The sequence below is a fragment of the Apteryx mantelli genome, chromosome 14 (assembly GCF_036417845.1).
Source record: "Apteryx mantelli isolate bAptMan1 chromosome 14, bAptMan1.hap1, whole genome shotgun sequence".
Lineage (NCBI taxonomy): Eukaryota > Metazoa > Chordata > Aves > Apterygiformes > Apterygidae > Apteryx > Apteryx mantelli.
In genome coordinates this window covers 23,668,581-23,687,570 of record NC_089991.1, presented here as the reverse complement: position 1 = coordinate 23,687,570, position 18,990 = coordinate 23,668,581, and the positions used below count along the sequence as shown (strand labels likewise).

The 18,990-nt window shown below is 49.8% G+C and overlaps 3 protein-coding genes across 9 annotated transcripts in view; 1 reads left to right on the top strand and 2 right to left on the bottom strand.

Moving 5' to 3' along the window:
* The first annotated feature begins 59 nt into the window (after positions 1-59).
* Positions 60-2,645, top strand: SRA1 (steroid receptor RNA activator 1). 2 transcript variants are annotated; one of them, XM_067304635.1, is made up of 5 exons: positions 60-145; positions 778-903; positions 1,570-1,781; positions 2,033-2,141; positions 2,248-2,645. In XM_067304635.1, exons 1-5 carry the CDS (start codon positions 121-123, stop codon positions 2,439-2,441), a joined length of 666 nt encoding a protein of 221 aa, XP_067160736.1. In that variant the 5' UTR covers positions 60-120; the 3' UTR covers positions 2,442-2,645. The 2 variants fall into 2 exon arrangements, with proteins under 2 accessions (XP_067160736.1, XP_013809997.1); XM_013954543.1 differs by lacking the exons at positions 60-145; positions 778-903 and adding an exon at positions 910-1,005.
* A 983-nt stretch (positions 2,646-3,628) lies between these two features.
* EIF4EBP3 (eukaryotic translation initiation factor 4E binding protein 3) lies at positions 3,629-6,499 on the bottom strand. The gene is made up of 3 exons (XM_067304667.1): positions 6,317-6,499; positions 4,086-4,259; positions 3,629-3,854 (listed from the first exon to the last, which is right to left on the bottom strand). The coding sequence occupies exons 1-3, from the start codon at positions 6,432-6,434 to the stop codon at positions 3,826-3,828; spliced, it is 321 nt and encodes a 106-aa protein (XP_067160768.1). The 5' UTR covers positions 6,435-6,499; the 3' UTR covers positions 3,629-3,825.
* Positions 6,500-7,143: 644 nt separating this feature from the next.
* Positions 7,144-18,990, bottom strand: part of ANKHD1 (ankyrin repeat and KH domain containing 1) — a 123,712-nt gene continuing 111,865 nt past the window's right edge. For 2 of the 6 annotated variants that reach the window (XM_067304661.1, XM_067304665.1), the window contains 5 exons: positions 14,041-14,235; positions 12,704-12,955; positions 11,055-11,230; positions 9,337-9,501; positions 8,424-8,915 (listed from right to left, as the gene is read on the bottom strand). In XM_067304661.1, the coding sequence (XP_067160762.1) occupies positions 8,856-8,915; positions 9,337-9,501; positions 11,055-11,230; positions 12,704-12,955; positions 14,041-14,235 (848 nt within the window). In that variant the 3' untranslated portion in view covers positions 8,424-8,855. Of the gene's footprint in view, positions 7,658-8,423; positions 8,916-9,336; positions 9,502-11,054; positions 11,231-12,703; positions 12,956-14,040; positions 14,236-18,990 lie in introns of those variants that run through there. The other 4 variants (XM_067304664.1, XM_067304666.1, XM_067304662.1 and 1 more) reach the window with 3 other exon arrangements.

Here is an 18,990-nt window from a genome sequence, read left to right as displayed (position 1 = left end):
GGTCGCAGGCCCCGCCCCGCCCCCGCCTAGCGTCGGGGCGGGGCCTGGCGCCGAGCCGCGCCTCCTGGCCGCCCCCGCCGCCGAGCGGAAGGGGCAGGGCCGGGAGCGTGACGTGGCAGGATGGCGGAGCTGTACGTGAAACCGGGTGAGGGGCCGTGCGCCAAGAACGAAGGGAGGGGGGACGCACTTCCGGTTTGGGAGTGCGGGGGGGCCCTCCCCGGCGGGGTGTGGCGTGAGGGATCGCGGGGAGCCGCGTGCGGGGGAGAGGGAGCCCCCTTGTCCCGGCGGGGGCCGGGGGAGCCGCACGGAGCCCGGGTCCGGGCGGGGAGAGCCCCGCGGTGGCCGTGGGCGGGGGGCGGGGAGCCCCGGGGAGCCCGTGTGCGAGGGCCGGGGGGGACGGGGGAGCCCGTGTGCGGGGGTCGGGGGGGACCGGGGAGCCCGTGTGCGGGGGTCGGGGAGCGCCGGGGATCCCGTGTGCGAGGGCCGGGGGGACCGGGGAGCCCGTGTGCGGGGGTCGGGGGGGACCGGGGAGCCCCGGGGAGCCCGTGTGCGGGGGGCGGGGGGGACCGGGGAGCCCGTGTGCGGGGGACGGGGAGCCCTGGGGATCCCGTGTGCGAAGGTCGGGTGGGACCGGGGAGCCCGTGTGCAGGAGTTGGGGGGGGACCGGGGATCCCGTGTGCGGGAGTTGGGGGCCCCGGGCAGTCGGTTTGGGGGGGGCCGGGGCCCCGGGTGCTGAGGCGGCGCCCAGGCTCTTACTGCCTCCCTTTGCCCCGGCAGGGAACAAGGAGCGTGGCTGGAACGATCCTCCGCAGTTCTCCTATGGGCTGCAGACACAGGCCGGGGGCCCCAAGCGAGCCCCGCTCACTCGCCGGGCGCCCGCCCCTGCCCAGGGAGCGCCCCCAGGTCAGAGCACCAGCACAGCCCCGGTACCCATGCTGGGCTGCAGCCCCCTGCAGAGCCAAGGCTGCCCTGAGAGTGCCGCAGAGGCCCAGGGAGCACCCCCAGGTCAGAGCACCAGCACAGCCTTGGTGCCCATGCTGGGCTGCAAGCCCCTGCAGAGCCGAGGCTGCCCCGAGAGTGCCGCAGAGGCGGTGGCGAGGAGAGTCAGGGCCCCTGTACCAACCTCTGCTGCGAACAGAGCTGTGGCCCTGCAGGGGTCTCTCCTCTCCATGTTTCTTGGGTCTGTCTCCCCGCTTGGAGCCAGCAGGAACCGTGGCCTGGCCCAGCCTGGCTGTTGCATCCCCCTTCTCTCTGTTCCATTAGCAATGCGTGCTGGTTCTCCTAGAGAACGGGGCTGGTGGCACCCTTTCCTGCAGCCCCTCAGAGTGCAGAGACTGGGCAATGCTGGCACAGCAATACCAGCCATGCAAGAAGGACCTAGTACCAGCCTTGAGAGCCAGAGAGGCAGTGAAGCTAGGGGGTGCTGGGGGTCTGAGATCCTCCCCCCCATTTGGCACATCTCATGGGGGCAGTGAGTTTGCAATTCTCTGCACCAGGTTGGGTGTTCTTGCTGCTGAAGCTGGGTGCACTGGGCTGACTGCTCTCCGCACCAGTGTATGTTCCCTCCAGGTGCTCCTCCACACAGCAGTGCCCTGGCTGCCTCTGCAACCCTGCCCCCCAAATCGTTGGGGCCACCCCCACTTGGGCCTGTCAACCCTGCCCTGTGGACAGAGAGCGTGAGGCCAGCTATAGAGGAGCCTTCAGAGGACTGCGATGTGCCAGCAGATGCTGTCCTCATCCCCCTGAGGGAGGCCCTAGATGCCTGCCGGCCAAGAGTGCAGGTGAGGCCTTCAGTGCTTGCTCCTTTACCTCCTGGCCCAAGCCTCATTTCACCCAGCAGTAGCTGCTCTTACAAGACAGCACTGCTGTCCTTCACTAGGGAGCAGGGAGGTTCAGCAGCCAGAGAGGGGCCACACAGGGGCTGTTTGTTCCCAGGAGAGCTGTGGGGCTGGGAGAGCCACCTCTGCCTGGGAGAGCTGCCCAGAGGCTCCTTGGAGCAGGTCCTCACTCCAGCTCCTGTCGGTGCTTCCAGAACCAAGTGTGTGACGACATTGGGCGGCGGCTGATGGTGCTTGAGGACGCATGGGCTCAGGGGAAGCTGTCAGCCCCTGTGAGGAAGAGGATGAACCTCCTGGTGCAAGGTGAGGGGCACAGAGACTGGATCTGGGTCAAGCCTGGGCCATCAGGCATGTGGTGCCCACCAGGATGCTGACATGGAGCCACTGATGGGTTCCCTTTCCTCGGCAGAGCTGCAACAACGCCACTGGGACACAGCTGATGAGATCCACCGCTCACTTATGGTAGACCATGTGAACGAGGTGAGCCAGTGGCTGGTGGGTGTCAAGCGCCTGATTGCCGAGATGAGGATTCTGCCCACTGTGGAGCTGGCTGAGCCCAGGGATGATGAGACTGAGACCATGCCTGACCAGGAAGCTGCCTGATGCTCAAGAAGGGCTGCAGACTGTGGGCAGTGCAGCCTGTGTTCAGGGCCACTGGCAGGAGAAGGCCCCTCGGTGCCAGAGAAGGTCTGGGCGTCTCCTGTTGCTCCTAATCCACTCCCAGAAAAGGGGGATTTTAATCACCGTAACATTTTAGTGGCGATTCACTACATGATGTTTAATAAATAGCACCAATCTGACCCTGGCTACAGGCTGCCCTGGTACTCTGGGGCAGGCTGGGTCCTGTCTCTTCAGTGAGTGGTTGGAGATGCTGCCTGAGGCCAGAACAGCTTTAGGCTGGTCTCAAGGACTTCTCATCCCAGTAGGGTGTTCCCAGCCCCACACCTCATTAAGGGAAGGAATTCCCTATGAAGCAGTGCCTCCAGCATCACCCAGATCCAGCCAGAGCTGCTGTGATAGAGTGATACGTTTTCCTGCTGCATTGGCTGGCAAAGTCTGGGCCCCTCTATCCAAGCCTTTGGCAGAGGTGAGGAGACCCATGGCAGCAGGCCAGCCGTGCAGCTCCTCTGCAAGGAAACAGGTCCTGAGGAGCCAACATGCAGCCATCCTGGAGCAGCCTGGTGTGGGCTGCTGCAGCTTGGCTCTGCCCATACAGCAACACCAGTCCTTACTCTCAGCAGCTGGGGTCCTGCCCCCCCCGGCCCAGCTCAAACCCAAGTGTGGGATCTGGGGGACTCAAACCCAGTTGGCCCCTGAGACAGTGGGGATCCAGGCAGAAATGTCATGGTGCTGGCCCTCGGTTCACCAGGCTGTGTCAGCTCTGGACATTATAATGAACCCAGGTGCAGGGAGACTGCTGTGTCTCGAGCCTGCACTTGCAGGAAGACCTCATTCACCTGCCTTGACCCTGGCTGGCACAACCCCCTGACTAGGCCAGCTGGGGCAGGATGCAGGACATGTGGCATCCCAAGCCTGGCAGCAGATTCAGCTGCTCCCAGCTCTCAGGCCCACACATTTCCAAGGCTGCTAAAGAGGTACCAGCTGTACTGCAGGCCTCAGCAGTGGCTATCTATGGTCCTGCATTCACCTTGCAGGATCTCATCGCACAAGGGAGAGATCCTGTGCACCCTGAAAGGTCATCTGGGGCTGCTTGGCTCATCCTGACTACCTTCCCCAGAGCTTCAAGGGCCCACCTGAGCCTAAATGCAGAGATCCACCAGCCCAACACAGGGGTTTCATGGTGTTTATTGATCAAGCGTGAGCTCCCTAGGCAGTCGCACCAGCCAGTTGTGCCAGAGCCCATGAGGTGTCACGCGTCCATCCCCAGCATCACAGAGAGGGCTGCAGCCAGCCGGTCACGGTGCCAGCACCTCCACGAGGCCCAGGAACAGGCCCAGCCATGGCCTGGAGACGGGGAGCTGAGAACTCAGATGTCCATCTCAAACTGGTCTTGATCTGGAAGGGCAGGGAGGGAAGACAGGGCCAGGGTTAGGATGGGGCGGCCTTGAAGGAAATGTGTAGGTAAATGGACTGCTGTGGGGGCAGGAGACTGAGATAGGGCCAAGTTGAACATTGGGCTGAGCCAGGGTCTCTCCTTGCCCTTTTGGCCAGGGGGGAGCCCCATGCTAAAGTAGCATGGCCCTATTCCCCTGCTTGGGCAGGGGATGTGGTGCCCGGGCTGCTCACCTGGCATGGTTTCTTCGCTCTCATTCTGCTCCTTGAGCTCCCCCAGCTTGACGAGCCTGGGCTGGGCCAGGGAGGTGACACCGGGGATCTGGGGCAGGCAGCAGGGAGGGGTCCTGGCCACGGGTGAATTCTTGCACTCCAGCAGGAACTTGCGGTCGTAGATGATGCGGGTACCTGCCAAAAGCAGGGGGCAGTCAGGCACCGTCAGCCCCTGGCAGCCCCCTTCCCCCAGTGCCATGGCCAGAGCCTGAGCCCAGAGCAGGGGGACAGAAGGGGCCGGACCCAGCACTCAGCCATGGCTGGGAATCGTGGCTACATTTGGAGCCATTATGGGATTTCCTGAAGGACAGAGTGCAAAACCCATCATGCATGGCAGCTGTTCCCTGCATCGTTCCTTCCTCCCAAAGCTCCTGGAGCCCTGCTGGGGCATGCACGGGTGGGGGAAAATGTCTGGATGCCCCATGGCAGCCCACATGGTGCTAGCAAGCTGTGGGGCCAGGCAGCTCCAAAATCCACCTTTGTGTTGCCTGCAGCACTTCAGGCAGGCTTGCCCAGGCTCTGGGCACAGCCAAGGTTTGGCTGCCATGCAGCAGACAGGTCCCCAGTGCATCCCAGCACCAGGAGCCCTGCGCTTTGAAGTGTGGTGGGCTCTAGAGTGGATCCCTTCAGCTTTCAACAGCAAAGACCCAGTGTGCCCCGTTAGCTTCATGGGAAGGTATAACTGAGGGCACTGTTCCCATCAGCTCAGCCAAGCAAGGCACCCCTGTGTTCCCTGCAAAGGAGAAGGTGTTGGGTTAGACAAGACACCACGTTCCGGGTGCCAGCTCTTTGGGTGTGCCCCCACGGCACCCGGAGCAGGTCCTGCCATGGGGAAGGGCACGCACAGGCTCCCCCTGCACACAAGTGTCTGCAGCGATCTCTGAGATTGAACCAGCCTGTGCAACACTTCCGCTCCCCTTCACAAAGGCTAGCCCTTCCTCTCCCTGCCGGTGAGGGGGCCCAGCTGTCCCCGCAGAAGGCCAGGCTGGGTCCTGAGGGGACAGAGCAGCGTTTCCGTGCCAGGTTGCCAAAGGCAGAGAGCAGCTGAGGGCAGCAGCTGGCGCAGCGATAGCTCTGCCTAGAACTCCCTGTACAGGCTGGGCCCTTCCCAGCACAACAAACACGTTACACAACCCGCGCAGGCGCCTGTCGCGGCCGTGCCAGCACCTGGCCTGGCTCCCTCAGGCTGAAGATAAGGCTTATCGAGGGCACACAATGGGGCCAGCGCCCACTGGGTGGGCACCTGCAGCCCAGCCGAAACCTGCTCTGCTCACACATACGGGGCAGTGCTACTCTAAGGACAGGCAGCAGCGTAAAAAGAGGGCCTGCCTGTAGCTGAACCAGGGGTTTTGCTAGGGGCTGAAAGAGGGGAAATAGAGTGAGCTGAAGGTACTTTGTGGTGCAAGCTGTACCACCCTGTTCCTGCCCACAGGGCTGGAGAGCTCAGCTCCAAGCAGAGTTTTGTGCTGGTCCCCAGCACCTCCTCCAGCTCTGGCCAGCCATACCAGGGCAACTGCATGGCCATGCCGCCAAGTGCAAACCTGTCCTAGCAAGGGAGCAGGACTGCGTCCAGATGCTGCAGCAGCATTGCCAGGAGCTTGTTCCCCAGCAATGCAGCCCAAGGAACAGTCACAGTCTCTGCCTGGGCCAGGAAGCAGCACAGGGCAGTGATGGCCTCTGCAGCAGCTGTACATGCCTAGTAAGGCCACCCTGCAAAGCTTTGGCCTCCCTTACCTGCCCCATCTCTGAGCAGCCAAGGAAATAACACACCCCAGGGACCTGCCTGGCATGGTGCTGCTGGGAGCCCAGGCCATGGCACTGCAGCAGGAGGCCTGGGCGTCAGGACTGTGCAGGCTGCTGCTGCACCCCCGAGTGCTGAGCTGCCTCTGCAGCCTGGGACCCAGCTCTGAGGCAGAGGGGTGCAGCTAGCACTGGCTGGGCAGCAGCAAAGGGTGGGAAGGGACGAGCTCGGGCAGGGCGAGCCCAGGGTGCCTTCCCCCGGGGCTACCTGCAGAGGCCCCCGGCCGGTCGGGGAGAGGACCAGCTCTCCCGGGCCGGCCCGGCGGGGTGCGCACAGCCCCCGGGCCCCGCGGGCACGACCGCGGGCTGCCGAGAGGCCGCGCTGCGGAGCCCCCGGAGCCCGGGCCGGGGCCGCCCTCCTCGGCGCCGCGCGGGGCGCGGCCCGGCCTTACCCCCCGGCGTGGTGGAGTAGAGGGTGCCGCCCGGCGTGGAGCTGTAGCCGTCCGGACAGGAGAGATCGCGGCCCCCCGGGATGGGGCAGGAGGAAGTGGCGGTGCCCGCCACGGCCATGGAGCCGAGCCGTGCAGGGCGGCGGGCCCGACACGCGTGCGGGCCGGGGGCGGGCCGGGCCGGGCCAGTCCCCGGGGCCGGGCCAGCCCGCCCCGCCCCGCGCCGCACCGGCCGCCGGCCCCGCCCGCCGGCCCGGCCTCAGCCCCCGCACGCCGCACAGCGGCCAGGCCGGGCAGCTGCCGCGGGCCTCTGCCGCGGGAGCCCGCGTAGAGGGTCAGGCTGAGGGGCTGCCCCCCGGCCCCGGGTCTCCCTCCCCTCCCGCTCGTCTCTAGCGCAAGAATGGGTCTCACGCTTCAAGACCACCAGAGGGTCATGTGCAAGGGACGCCACCGCTCTCCAAGCCCTCTTCTACCCTAACAGCACAGAGGCCACGGGAAAGATCCCTCTTTCTGCTACGCGTTTGAACAAACCCGGGCAGTGATACGGGTCCATCTTTTTAAATGTGCTCATTATGGAGTAACTGCAAAGCCATTTCCCCCAATCCATTCTTGGGTAGTTGGCCAATGTCAAACAGAAGATATCAGGATGGCTAATGCAGACCTTCAGTCTTCACTCTTTGCTAATGCAATATCTAGGCTAACTCCCAGTCCATGCATCATCCTGGACCAGGCACTAGAAACTCAGTCCCATTCACATGCTCCTAAGCAGAACACTGTTGGACTGCATTCACAAACAATTCACACTGGTAACTCCAAGAACAAGCACCTAGTTCGCACAAAAGCTATTGTATTACAATACCATTTTTTTCCTTCACCCTTTGCTTTTAATACAATTACTGTTAACACAGGTGTTTCTCCTTTGGTGTTTGCATTTATCAAGATGGCAGTAAGGGCAAAAGTTCGTTGTTTTGCATTTCCTTGTTGAATACTAGGTAGAATGTCTGAACACATCCAGTATTGTTTCTGAGGTTTATTTGCCTATGATACTCAGATATTACTTGTGCACTTCATATTTTCAGCACTTCTGAATATTCAGAAGTAACTGGGACAGAGAACACATGCCATTACATTATTTCAAGAGTTCACTCCATGCAAGTTATCACTGAATCCTCTCTTTTGGCTGCTCCTTCCTCATGCTTTTCCTGGGGAAACTCTGCTGTTGCATGTAAGGAATGGTCAGGAGAAGGAGGAAGGAAGGTGGGGAAGTCTCCATCTGCTCTCTGGTCTGAGAGACCACCAAAAGCGGCCCATTACATTGGATACTTTGAGCACTGTAGTTACCTGCTTGAGAAATGGACCAAATATTCAATGTAGTTAACTGCAGCAGCACTGAGCAAAAGTAGAAATAAGCATACTCTTAATGCAACAAATGGAAAGCTTCCAAGGCACAGCAATACTGGAATCAGTATTGCCTGTGTGGACAGTGAATCTGCATCTTAAACAGTATGCAAAAAACCCCTCTTCTTCCTCATGGAAATGATTTGAGAAGCTCTTACCAGATTTAAAGGGTTACACAAAGCTTAAAATTGAATACATTACATTATTCTCTGGTGGGAAGTGGTCTCTGCTTTCCTAATATCTGCTTCTGGGCAGCTGGTCACAGAGAATCGGGTGAAGAAACCCTGCATTTATCTAGGAGCTACCTCAGGTTTTGCCTTCTGCAAATTAAGATGTCATTGGTTGCCAAGGTGTCAAGTCAGCCCTTATTTCCAGCCCCTGAACAATACCTGATATTTCAGGCAACCCACCTGTAAAGAGAGTGCTAAAAGAAGTAGAACTGATCCAGAAGAAAGAAAAAAACCCACCACCAACAACCCCCCCCCCCCCATACAACCATGCTCACAGAAAATAAAAGAATAACAACTGACAGGGGGAAGCACTCAAACTTTGTATCACATATGACTGCAGCTCAAAACCCTCCTCCCCTTCCCCAACCCTCAACTGCATCCATTTGCTAATTAAGTGATCCTAGAAAGGTCTACCCCTGGACATGGCAGCTACCAATGACAATATGCATCCTCTTCCAAAATTGTCACACACAACCTATAAATACTGTTTGCCTTTTATTGAATATTCAGGTAAATATTTCACATTAATACAGGCTACATAAAGTAGAGCCACTATACGACATGAAATTTACTCAACTTTTCCTCTTAAGTATGTAAACAATTATACATGTATTTACCACCCTAAAAGGTTGAAATCATGTAATCATCTAGTTCTCTGCTGCATACAAGTAGCATTCAGTAGTGTTTAGCCAAAAGCACTAGTTTCATCTGATTTAAGTTCAAAATGGCTAAACTAACTGGAGAACAGAATCAGTTGTATAGGTAAATCAACTTGTTCTTATACAACGGGCAATCAAGTTTCCATTGTTACAGCCCACAGAAAATTGCTTAGTTAGGCACATTAAAAAATCCCCAGGGTTCTTCAAGGTCATAAGGTTTCCCAAACAAGGCTAAAAAGGATAGACCCCCTTAAATCAGTTGACGTACTTGAGATGCATGTTTCCAATGTGAGGTGCCCAGGTGCCAGGCCAGATCTACAGCAAGAAGGAAAAAAAACCACGTCTATTATAAAAACAAATAAAGGTTACTTTAACAGAGCAATTAACCACTAGGGGGCAAGCTTAAGGCTCCCCCTAGAATACAACCAGATTGTCAAAAGGCTGGGAGCTATCTTCAGCTCTGGCCAGGTTTTGACAGACAACCTGTAACATACTAAGTATGCATATAAACCCTATCACATATAATAATGTTTGTACCTTGCTGAGCATTCTTGAAATTCTGGTCATTTATCTGAAAGCCACATATATTTACAAACACACACTGTAGGGGAAAAATCATGCAAACAATCTTAATTCTAGTATCTAAGAGTTGAAAAAAATCTCACCTATTCAGAAAAAAGAAAAACAAAACAAAACATAACTCTAAAAAGCAGTGGAAAAAACACAGCCACACTACCTGCTGAGCATCAGTACATTCTGTCGAATTTTGGACAACTTTGATCATGGGGTTCCAGGCTGGGTCTGGAGTATGAAGCCCATTAAAGAGAGGGCCTCCCGGGCCATCCGCTAGCTGAGGGTGTGAGGGTATTAGAGCGCCACCATACATGGAAATCGGTAGGCCCTAAAGGATCAAAAAAAGGACCATCAGTGAATAGTGTACTGGTTATGAAAAATGACTGTATTATCATATGCTTCCGCAGTGCAGTACCTTTCATCTTAACACCACCAGAGCACTTTTCAGATATTACATCTACCTCTGCAGCGCTGGGCTAGGACAGAGGCAAGGACAGCACTAGGGAATGATGATGAGGACAGAATACACTATATCCAATCTGGATTTTTTTAAAGCAATGTAGAAAGTAGTTTTACTAGTGTTGACATTTTAATCAGGCTGCTTGTTGCAATGGATGACACACGAGCATAAACCACGCTTGCCAAGATGATAGAGGCAGTTCAAATCCACATGCAATGTTCACATACTGGTAAACAACTTAGCACTGTGAGGAAAAGGGGCATCACTGCTCATCTAGGCAGAGTTTGGAATACAAAGACTTTGAAGCCTGAGATTCAAGTCAGTTTACCCATTTTCCTGATATTACACCTCACCAGTATGCAGCTGCCTCTGCACAATGCCTTCAGATGACCCCAGAAAGCCAGACATGGCAGCCTTACAAAATAATGTGAGTGTTCCCTCTTCTCATCTGTGCAGCCCATGATGATCTTACTGAGCTCTGAGCTGCAGCCAGGGGGCTGCTCTTCAAAGTCTACACAGTTTGAGCCCACAAGACTGAGCTGAAGATTTTCTATAAATTACTTAAGGGCCATCTAAAATATTCTTCCAGTTCAGAAAGTGCAAGTTACAGAGCAGCTTTCTGCAGTTATGAGATTTTTGTCCTGCGTTCAAATGACTGTTGATCTGCAATTCAGAAGATCACGAAAGCACATGCTACAGCTACTTCTGAAACATGCTGTGAGAAGATCTGCTGTTGAGTGCTTAGTCCTGGACCTTCCTCCCGTGGAGGCTGAGCCAATTATAGCTTGGCTGCATTGCTTTGCCTCAAGCTACAATATTAACACATAAGGCACAGAATTACAAGCCGTTCTCTCGTCCTGTCCCATTTTTAAGAAAAGCATGAGGTATTCACAGACACAATTTGCACTGAAAGCATTAAATGTTCAATCAGCCTCAGGAGCAGAGCAAGCCTTGTGATACCAATGTTTCCATGTGACTAAGCTTCTGCGAAAGGAAACACTGGAGAACAAAGTATCAGTGACTAGGCAAGAGAACATTTGAAACCTATAACTTCTGGTTTTGTTTAAATAGACCTCTAGGTTTGGACACTACTGCCAGTCAGCAGGACAGTACTAGGATGAAAGAAGTTTCAGGACCAGATGCAGCAGCAAGGGTAGAAGAGGCATAAGCAAAATGGGATACAGTCCTATTGGCACGCGGAGCAAATCTGTCCCTCAACACCAATCCCACAGGCTTCTCACACCTACTAGCACCGCGAAACATCTAAATGAACTAATGACTTGCCAAAACTGATCCCAGTTTGCTTCAGAAGAAAAAGTGTCATGAACCCAGTTCTTTTGAGGCTTATACTGCCTAAATTATGGTTCCATAACAAAGACCTTGGTCCTTTTACAGCCAAAATCCAACCCCCTGTAACTTACTTTAGAAAAATCCACAAAACTATTTGGCATAGGTTGGTGGAAAATGTTTGAGGGAGCCACTATTCCAGAATCATCTCGCTCCATTGGCTGATGCTGAGAAAACGTGCCCGGGTCCGACAATTGCTGATGCATTGGATGATTTCCCATCACAGGCTGAGACCAACCTGACAAGCCTTCTGGAAAGGAGAGATTGAAATTGGCTGATTACAAATAATTGCAGATACTCTGGAGTACAATTCAACAGCCATAAACACCTCCACAAATCCAAGGGATCCCAGAAAACACACACAGTGCTGCAGAACATCTTAGGGTTCTGTTCTGAGCAAAGGCAGACCTCCTGTAGCCTATGCAAAGCAGGTGCAATCTTCAGGCTACTAACCCATTACCAAAGGAAACACCTAAGTCCTATCTGCAGTGTTACGACCTCTCATAGGGAAGCTGCAAAAGGCATGCTCTATGTAAGGCTGGCCACATATACGCTTCCTTTCCCACCAGCTCTCATATCCTCTCTGATGTACCCACCATTACCACAGTAACACAAGAAGGAAGAGTTACACTTGTGACAGAGTCAAAAAAGAAAAAAAAATAAAGGGGGGAGGGGGAGGAAAAGGGAGACCAGTAAAACCAGGGAAGTTTGGAAGAGCTAGGCATGTGCCATCTACATGCACATTCATCCTCCAGGCAACTGTGGTGATTATGGAGACTAATAGTAACGTCAAATTTCAGGTGTCCACAGCACAGAGCTAAGCTTCAATAAACCCCCAAAGCATTGTCTGTGAGCATGTAGAAGCTTCACTTGAAAAACACAGCAATGCGGAGACACTAAGGTTAAAGAAAACATGAAGGATTTCACTGAAAAAAATGTAACAAATAAAGAAGTTTTAATGGTTCTGTAAAATTACAAATGGAAACAATTTACAACTCCAATGCTGCAGCTCCTCCCACTTTCCACAAGAACTCAAAACTATCAGGAAACTGAATGTAAAACTTCAGCTGTTTGATGTTATGTTCTTTTTAACAGGGGCTGCCTGAAACAGACCTTATCCCATATTATCGAAGAGTCATGAGGAGACCAGCATAAATCAATATCCACAACTATGTGTTTCTGAACATATTAGCTGGGCTTACAACTAACATTTTTAAATGTTAATAGGTAACAAGCTACAAACTTGGAGGGACACAGCTGGTTCACTTTAGGCCACACATCAGACTTGGAGAAGGATTCCCTTAAGAGGTAAAAATTGTTTACTTAAAAATTTCACATCATTCAGAAGACTTAATATGAAATATTTGAAGTGTTCTCAGGGTTTGCAAGTGTACTCTGGCAGATAATCTAGGCTGGGTGAGAACCATCTACATCAGGAAAGAGAAAAACAATGCCTTCACTGATACACATTTTCACATCACTTGGACATTGTTTTTCCTTTTAGGACATATGTGCGAGTTGATTACAGATTTTTATTTCTTGATTCATAAGGAACATTGTTTTTATCTTTTCTTGTGATTATGAAGATTTAGCGCTTACTTCAGAGTCTGGAATTTCATTCCTCCTCCCCCTTTCCCTCTCCATCTTTCTTTTCAAATATAGTGTTTCCACAAAGCCCTGATGGGGTCTTTATGCTAACCCAGACTGTACAATACAGACTTACCAGACACACTGTTAACTCCAAAAGACCAGATACCGCTATGACCAACAGGAGCTGTAAAGTTGGTTCCTAAGGGAGTTGGAGTGACAGATCCGCCCTGTCGAATTCTGGCAAGTCTTTCTGTCCCGATGGGAGGGGGTACCTTTCGATCCTGATTTGTGTTACCCGTTTTTGGCTGGCCCAAGTTAGAAGGTGCAGAAGCAGCTGAAAGGGGTGAAGATGATCCTGAGGAAACTGATGGAATAGGAGATTCACCTGGTGGAAAGAATATTTCTCTTGCTTAATTACACACAAAGTACACAGCTAGCCAATGTAAATGCTATCCCCTCCCTCCCCATAACATTATCTTATGGGAAACGATAAAAAGGTTTTCCAGGCTTTTTTTTGGCAGAACATTCATTGTACTGAATATTCTTCAGTCTTTCACAGAATTTCCATTCCTTTTAACTCTAAAATCAACATTATAACACAAATGCTCTCAGCCATCAGAATCCTGTGATATTCTCCTGACACTACATTAAATCTAAAATAGTTACAAGAAAGAATAAGAAACATGGAAGAGTTTCAGTAGGATGTGAAGCATCAGCTAGAACACCATAGATATCAAAGCAGCCTGGTTTTGGTATCCACCACTCCCAGCAGAAGAGAAACTAAAGACAGCTTCCCAAAGCCACATGTGTAACATAGGTGCGTAAGTTCCACCAGCTTCAGAAGTGTCACTGAATATCCTTGGGAAAAACTGAACTTCTTTTGGGCACCCATTTAAACATTTTGGTTCTTAAGCTAGAGTGGCAATGAAGTTGCATGAATGACATGAAAAGTCTCTCCATTTAAGATTCTGAATCAAAAGTCTGTATTTTCTGTAAAGCTACTTTCATGTTCTTCCCATTAAGAGGAAAACCCAACTGTTACCTCAGATGATACATTAAGATTTTGGAACAATTTAGGTAATGTTAAATAATTCCAGATTTCCAATTAAAAAAGTCAAGTATAATTTCAATACATGGCAAACATGTCATTTTCACCTACTGTCATATGATTTGGAAGAGAATTTTAGCTTGGTACAGTCACCTCCTGCTCCCCCACAACTTCATGACCCCTCCTTTTACAGCCTACGATGACTGAATTTTTGCCCAAATATGCCCTTAGTAATGCTATCAGAACTAGTGGCATTTTACATGAAAAAAGAAAACAGTAAAGTTTTGGGATTTGCATGTCATCCTCACAGATGCTAAAAGCAATTGGAAAAAAAAACATTTTGTGCATCACTGGGTATTTCCTCTCAAGTTACAAAACTACTATAGACAGTAACTAAGAATTTATAGATAACTAAGACAGACCCATGAAGTTCCTACATGAATTTGTTGCGCTTGTCCAAGGATGTGGTGAAAAATGCTGTCTGTTAAAGCTGGGAGTCCCAACAGGCGCTGGCCCTTGAAGGTAAACCCGTGCTCCTTGTATGTTTGCTGAAAAGCCTGTCAAAGGACCTGAAGAAGAAGTTGTAGAGCTGTTGGATGGATCTAGAGAGGGTAAGCCTGAAATAAACATAAATTTGATTAAATATCTCTCTTTGGGAACCTGCTTCAAAGCACCAGAGAGACCTAGTGCTCCAAATAGTTAAAGCATTTCATCACCTTCAGAGGTATCTGCGCATGGTAGGTTTGTTTTACAGGTGCATGGTTCTACCTTAGACGGAAACCAACAGAAGGCTTTTCTGTATGTTCTCTGATTTAAGCTTAAAGTTTTAACAAAAACAGCCATCCCTTGGTCACTGAGAGGAATCAGTCCTGGCACAGAAGGCAAAGGAGGAAAACTGGGAGAGTGGCAAGAATGTTTCCATACAAAAAGGCCACATAGAAGTCAAGCAAACAGGAATACAGTGCTTTGTGAAAGTCATTATGGAGTCAAACACCAAGGAAGCAATTCACTGCACTACAGGTTTTGCCATCCTACACAGTTACATTCACATATAAGTTGGTCAGAGCATACTGTATCCAAGAAAACAAGGCTGACAATATCCAGCACAACAGGTGAGAGGGCTGCTTTCTACAGAAATGTGTGAGGAAGGGAAAGATGGAAAGAAAGTTTCAAGACCCACAAAAATGATTGGCAAGGGGAGTTAGTTTTTGACTTTTAAGTACTTCTCCAAAATGGTTTAAAAGCTTTTATCACACTTTATTACCTAAGAGCAGAAACAGGCATGGCTGTGTGTTTACCTGAGTTTTGGGTTTAGTTTCAAGGGCCTATTAAACAAGACTACTTTCAAAATCATTAAAACATTTCAGAACGACCACAACCAGGACTAGCCATATTGCTGCACAGCAAGGCTGAAAGTAAGTACCTACTTACACCCCAGAAATCTGAAAGTAGCAGTGGTGAAAGACAATAGCTTAGGTTGTAAGCTAGAGGTGCTCCCTTCTTCTCCTGGAGATGTTACTGAAAGTCATGTATTTTCCCAATATTAAAACTGAGAAATATATCAGTCAAGTATCCCTGCTTTATTGCTTCCAAAAGCGTCAGATCCAACAGCTACATTTCCACTGCAAGCAGCTCAGGGACTGCACTCCAACTGCTGCTGCTCCGGTTCTCCAGCTCCTCATTTTTCACCTCCACTGGAAGTGCTGATCAGTCCAGACCAACTTTAGCAGCTATTCCACAGCTTCTAGGACTGAAGAGTTTCACATACCTGAGGGCTGCCAGCCTCAGTATTGTACAGCATGCTAGGGCCAACACAGCGTAAAGTAGTTGCATGCTGAAGACTAACCTTTCTTGAGGGAAGTTCCTACAAAGACTTCTCCAAAAATCCTTCCCCTACTTGTGAGCATTGAGGAAAAGTGAAGTAATGTAACAGCAAGTGCTCCTGCCTAGATACAGAAAGCCAAGAAACCTAGAGAGGTCACCTGCTCATGTTGACAGAAATAACTCGCTAGATTTGATGAGGTTGCTGCCTGTGAGGACTGCTAGTTTCCTAAACAGAGAACAAAGCACAGACTTATGAAGGGATAGGACTTTTGCAGGAGATGCCCAACAGTGCCTTTTGAAGGCTTGGGAGGAGGGGGACAGCTTTCAAAGAGCAATGGCTGTAAAGCTAACAGTTTCGGCACTGCTGTGTATTTTCTGCAGGTAGCAGAAGAAAGAAGAACAGCCAAAGATAAAGGAATTCACCAGAGTAGTAATTTTTCAATTCATAAAGAATGCTTTCTCTTATCATCTTGCCTTTCATAAAAGTGAATGAAAAAAGCTTTACTCAATATTAAGAATGGCTTCTGTGAGCAGACTAAGGGAATGCTGATTTCAGTAGCCAGCTTTCTAATCATATATTTACCAATAAAATCAGATTTTACAATACTAAAAAAATTTTGCAGTAGCGTACTTTGCAGTTACCTTCACCATGAATTCACACTCTTCATTACACTCTGAAAGCATAACTGAGCTTTAGAGATTGGTATATCAATCCCACACAAGCCCTGCTCAAAACCCAGTTTATCAAAGCTCCCAGACACTTTTGCAGAGATTAATTAGCTTCAAGGGCTAACTCCACTTCTAGAGAAACGGCAACAACACTTGGTCCCTCCATGTAAAACAGGAAGCCCAGCCATTTCATACAGCTTTGAAGTAATGTGCTGCTTTTTAAGCTGGCATATTTCAAGTTTGTAAGACTTTTCAACGCTACATGAGCAGGGTCTCAAACACTTTCCTAAAATCTAGAGAAAGTAACAAATGGATTTCTTTTGGTCTTCTCTGCCGCCTCCCCAAGTGATCAGGCTAAGTCTGCCCTCACTCTGCAAGCTGCTAGGACTAGAGAGCTAAAGACATAAATATGGCAAAAGGCAGTTTCCCTAACAGATCCACAGCCAGTATGGATATTGGGACAGGTATCTGTGGCTCAAAGGAACAGGTGAATTTGAGAAAATTCAGGTTGCAACTGAGCTTACCCAAGAAGAAGAAAAGGGGGGAAAAGTACTCAAATACCACCTTAAGAGAGAAAGGTAACATTTACTTAAAAAACAAACAAAACCACCCCCCCACACACACACACTTAAATAATGCATAGCCAAATAACCAAATTTAACTAAACAATCTTCACCAAACCAACTTAGAGGTGATCGCCAAGAGATGCTAATTGTTGGACAGATTTGCTATAACCCAGCTGCTCAAGACAGGCACACTAAACAAATCTCTGCTCAGTAAAGTACAGAGTCAGAGCTAGAGATTACAGGACTGGTATCTATTTGATGACCATTACTATCCCTTCTCATCATTTAAAAGCATACTGACTCACTATGCAAGGCCCATCACATTGCTCCACATCCAGCACTCCTGTACCCCAAAGCATAAGCCAGCAATGACTGGACCTTTCTTCTCTTCTTGAACCCTTCACAAAACCTGCCACTGGAACCTATGGAAAACACTCAGTACAATCACCAGTTCATCCCGTCTCAGAGGCTGACCACAATGGAAAAGCTTATCTATCTGTGAGGAAGTGGCAGTGAATGAAACGGGTGAACAGAGTGCAGGACCACACTTATGATCTAAGGTCAAGGCATTACAGAGGTCCTCAGCCTACTATCGCTGCTTCTTTCCTCACTACCACGCCTTTCAAATGCCTTCTTTAGTTTCCCCTAAAGCCCCTCTCCTTTTGTGCAAGGGTCAAAATTTAGATTCTGTAATGTACGTGATTAAAAGTAGTACCAAGCAGAAGGACAGATTAAATGAATAAACTGATGACTTGACAAAGCAGTCACCTGCTGCAAGTCTGAATTTCAGGGGCACATCCACCTATTTTCAGTTATTCTTCATTTTTCAATATCCCAACCAAATTCCAGCTTGGAAAATTGTGTTCTGCTGAAATATTTTTGCACTTCAGACAAGAACTTCTTCATGCTTTTCTCCCCAAAGTCAACTGTGTAATCTGTCCAGGGGTATCCATTTACCATTCCTAATTCAGGGCAGAAACAGATTCTCAATTCTCTCTTAAATATTTAAATTATTTAAGCATATACAAGGGACAAAGTCATTTTTCCTAATGAAAAATTGATGACCTTAGCCTAAGGGAACAGCAAGATCTTTTGCTGCTATGGGATGTCCCAGTAAGCTGCCCTTGTATATGCAGAATATGATAATCAGGATTTCAGCAGAGCCCATTTGTTTCAAAGCTTCCTTCCTGAGGAGGGGGCATCCCAGTAGCAACCAGCTTCCAATTTAGAGCACTGCAGAGGAAAAGGTGAGCCCATGTAAGGAGTTTCTGAAGTCTACTGAAGTCAGGTCCAGTTACTTTACCTTCCACAGCCTTAGTTATGACTGGTTCTGCTTACTGCACTGTGAACGGAGATAGCATAAGCTCTATAGGTGTTCGTGTGCTTTGCAGTGCAGCTATGCAGTCCAAATTAAACTACTGTTAAGAGAGTTACAGTCATAGCAAACCCTTAATGTTGCAGTTAAAGCTAGTCTGAGAGAAGTGGTCTGGTTTTCAGAAGTCCTGAACATTTTCAAATCCACTGATATGAGTAGGAATGCAGAACATCTGAAAGTCAAACTACTGAAGTGTCCAAATGCAGTATTCAAGCCCTGAAATATTAGTTCAAAGATCTAACATACAGTGGGAGGAATACAACTTCAAAACAAGGCTCTTTAGCTACCCAGCTTTAAGGCACTGTAAATTTATTGTGGCAAGAAGGAAGGAAAAAAAGAGTGGAACATACTAGATCTCTTGAGGGTCCCTTCCAGTCAAATGGGTGTGGCCAGCCACCTGCAACACAGTCTGAGCACTAAGAAGGTAACAGTCCTTAAGGCAGAGCATAGCAGGGCAGGGAACTCACTGAGTGCTCCTAATCCATTTCAGTTAAAAACAAGTCAACTTGAACTACTGTATCTTAACAGACAAAGGACAGTAACTTCTAGTAATACACCATACAGTAGTACATCAACTTCCCAAAGCATACTATAAGTTTATTAGAATTCTAGCAAAAGAAAGTGAAATCATCCTTTAGCCTACTGGATCAGGGTCACATCAAGAGACAAAGAATACATAAAAGTTTACACCCTCAGAGACAAGTTGGTGTCACATACGGTGGGACTGCAAGCCAGTGCATGCATTCACTCCTGGAGCTGAGGCTCATCAAGAGTCCTGTCCCTGCTGCTTTGGGTTTAGTATCATGATGTTCCATGCAAACCCAAAAGCTAGATAAATGCTACTCTGAACCCTACAAACAGGTGGAAGCATTCTTTCCTCTTACAGAAGACTAATAGTGCTCAGTGCTACTTCCGCAATATTCCCAACATTTAACATC

Excerpts from the sequence above, each read along its gene's own strand:
- SRA1 (XM_067304635.1), top strand. The coding sequence starts at position 121 with ATGGCGGAGCTGTACGTGAAACCGG. Across the intron at positions 904-1,569 it reads TGCCCAGGGAGCGCCCCCAG|GTGCTCCTCCACACAGCAGT; the intron begins GTCAGAGCACCA and ends TGTTCCCTCCAG. Across the intron at positions 1,782-2,032 it reads CCTGCCGGCCAAGAGTGCAG|AACCAAGTGTGTGACGACAT; the intron begins GTGAGGCCTTCA and ends CGGTGCTTCCAG.
- EIF4EBP3 (XM_067304667.1), bottom strand. The coding sequence starts at position 6,434 with ATGGCCGTGGCGGGCACCGCCACTTCCTCCTGCCCCATCCCGGGGGGC. Across the intron at positions 4,260-6,316 it reads CTACTCCACCACGCCGGGGG|GTACCCGCATCATCTACGAC; the intron begins GTAAGGCCGGGC and ends TGCTTTTGGCAG. Across the intron at positions 3,855-4,085 it reads GAGCGAAGAAACCATGCCAG|ATCAAGACCAGTTTGAGATG; the intron begins GTGAGCAGCCCG and ends CTGCCCTTCCAG.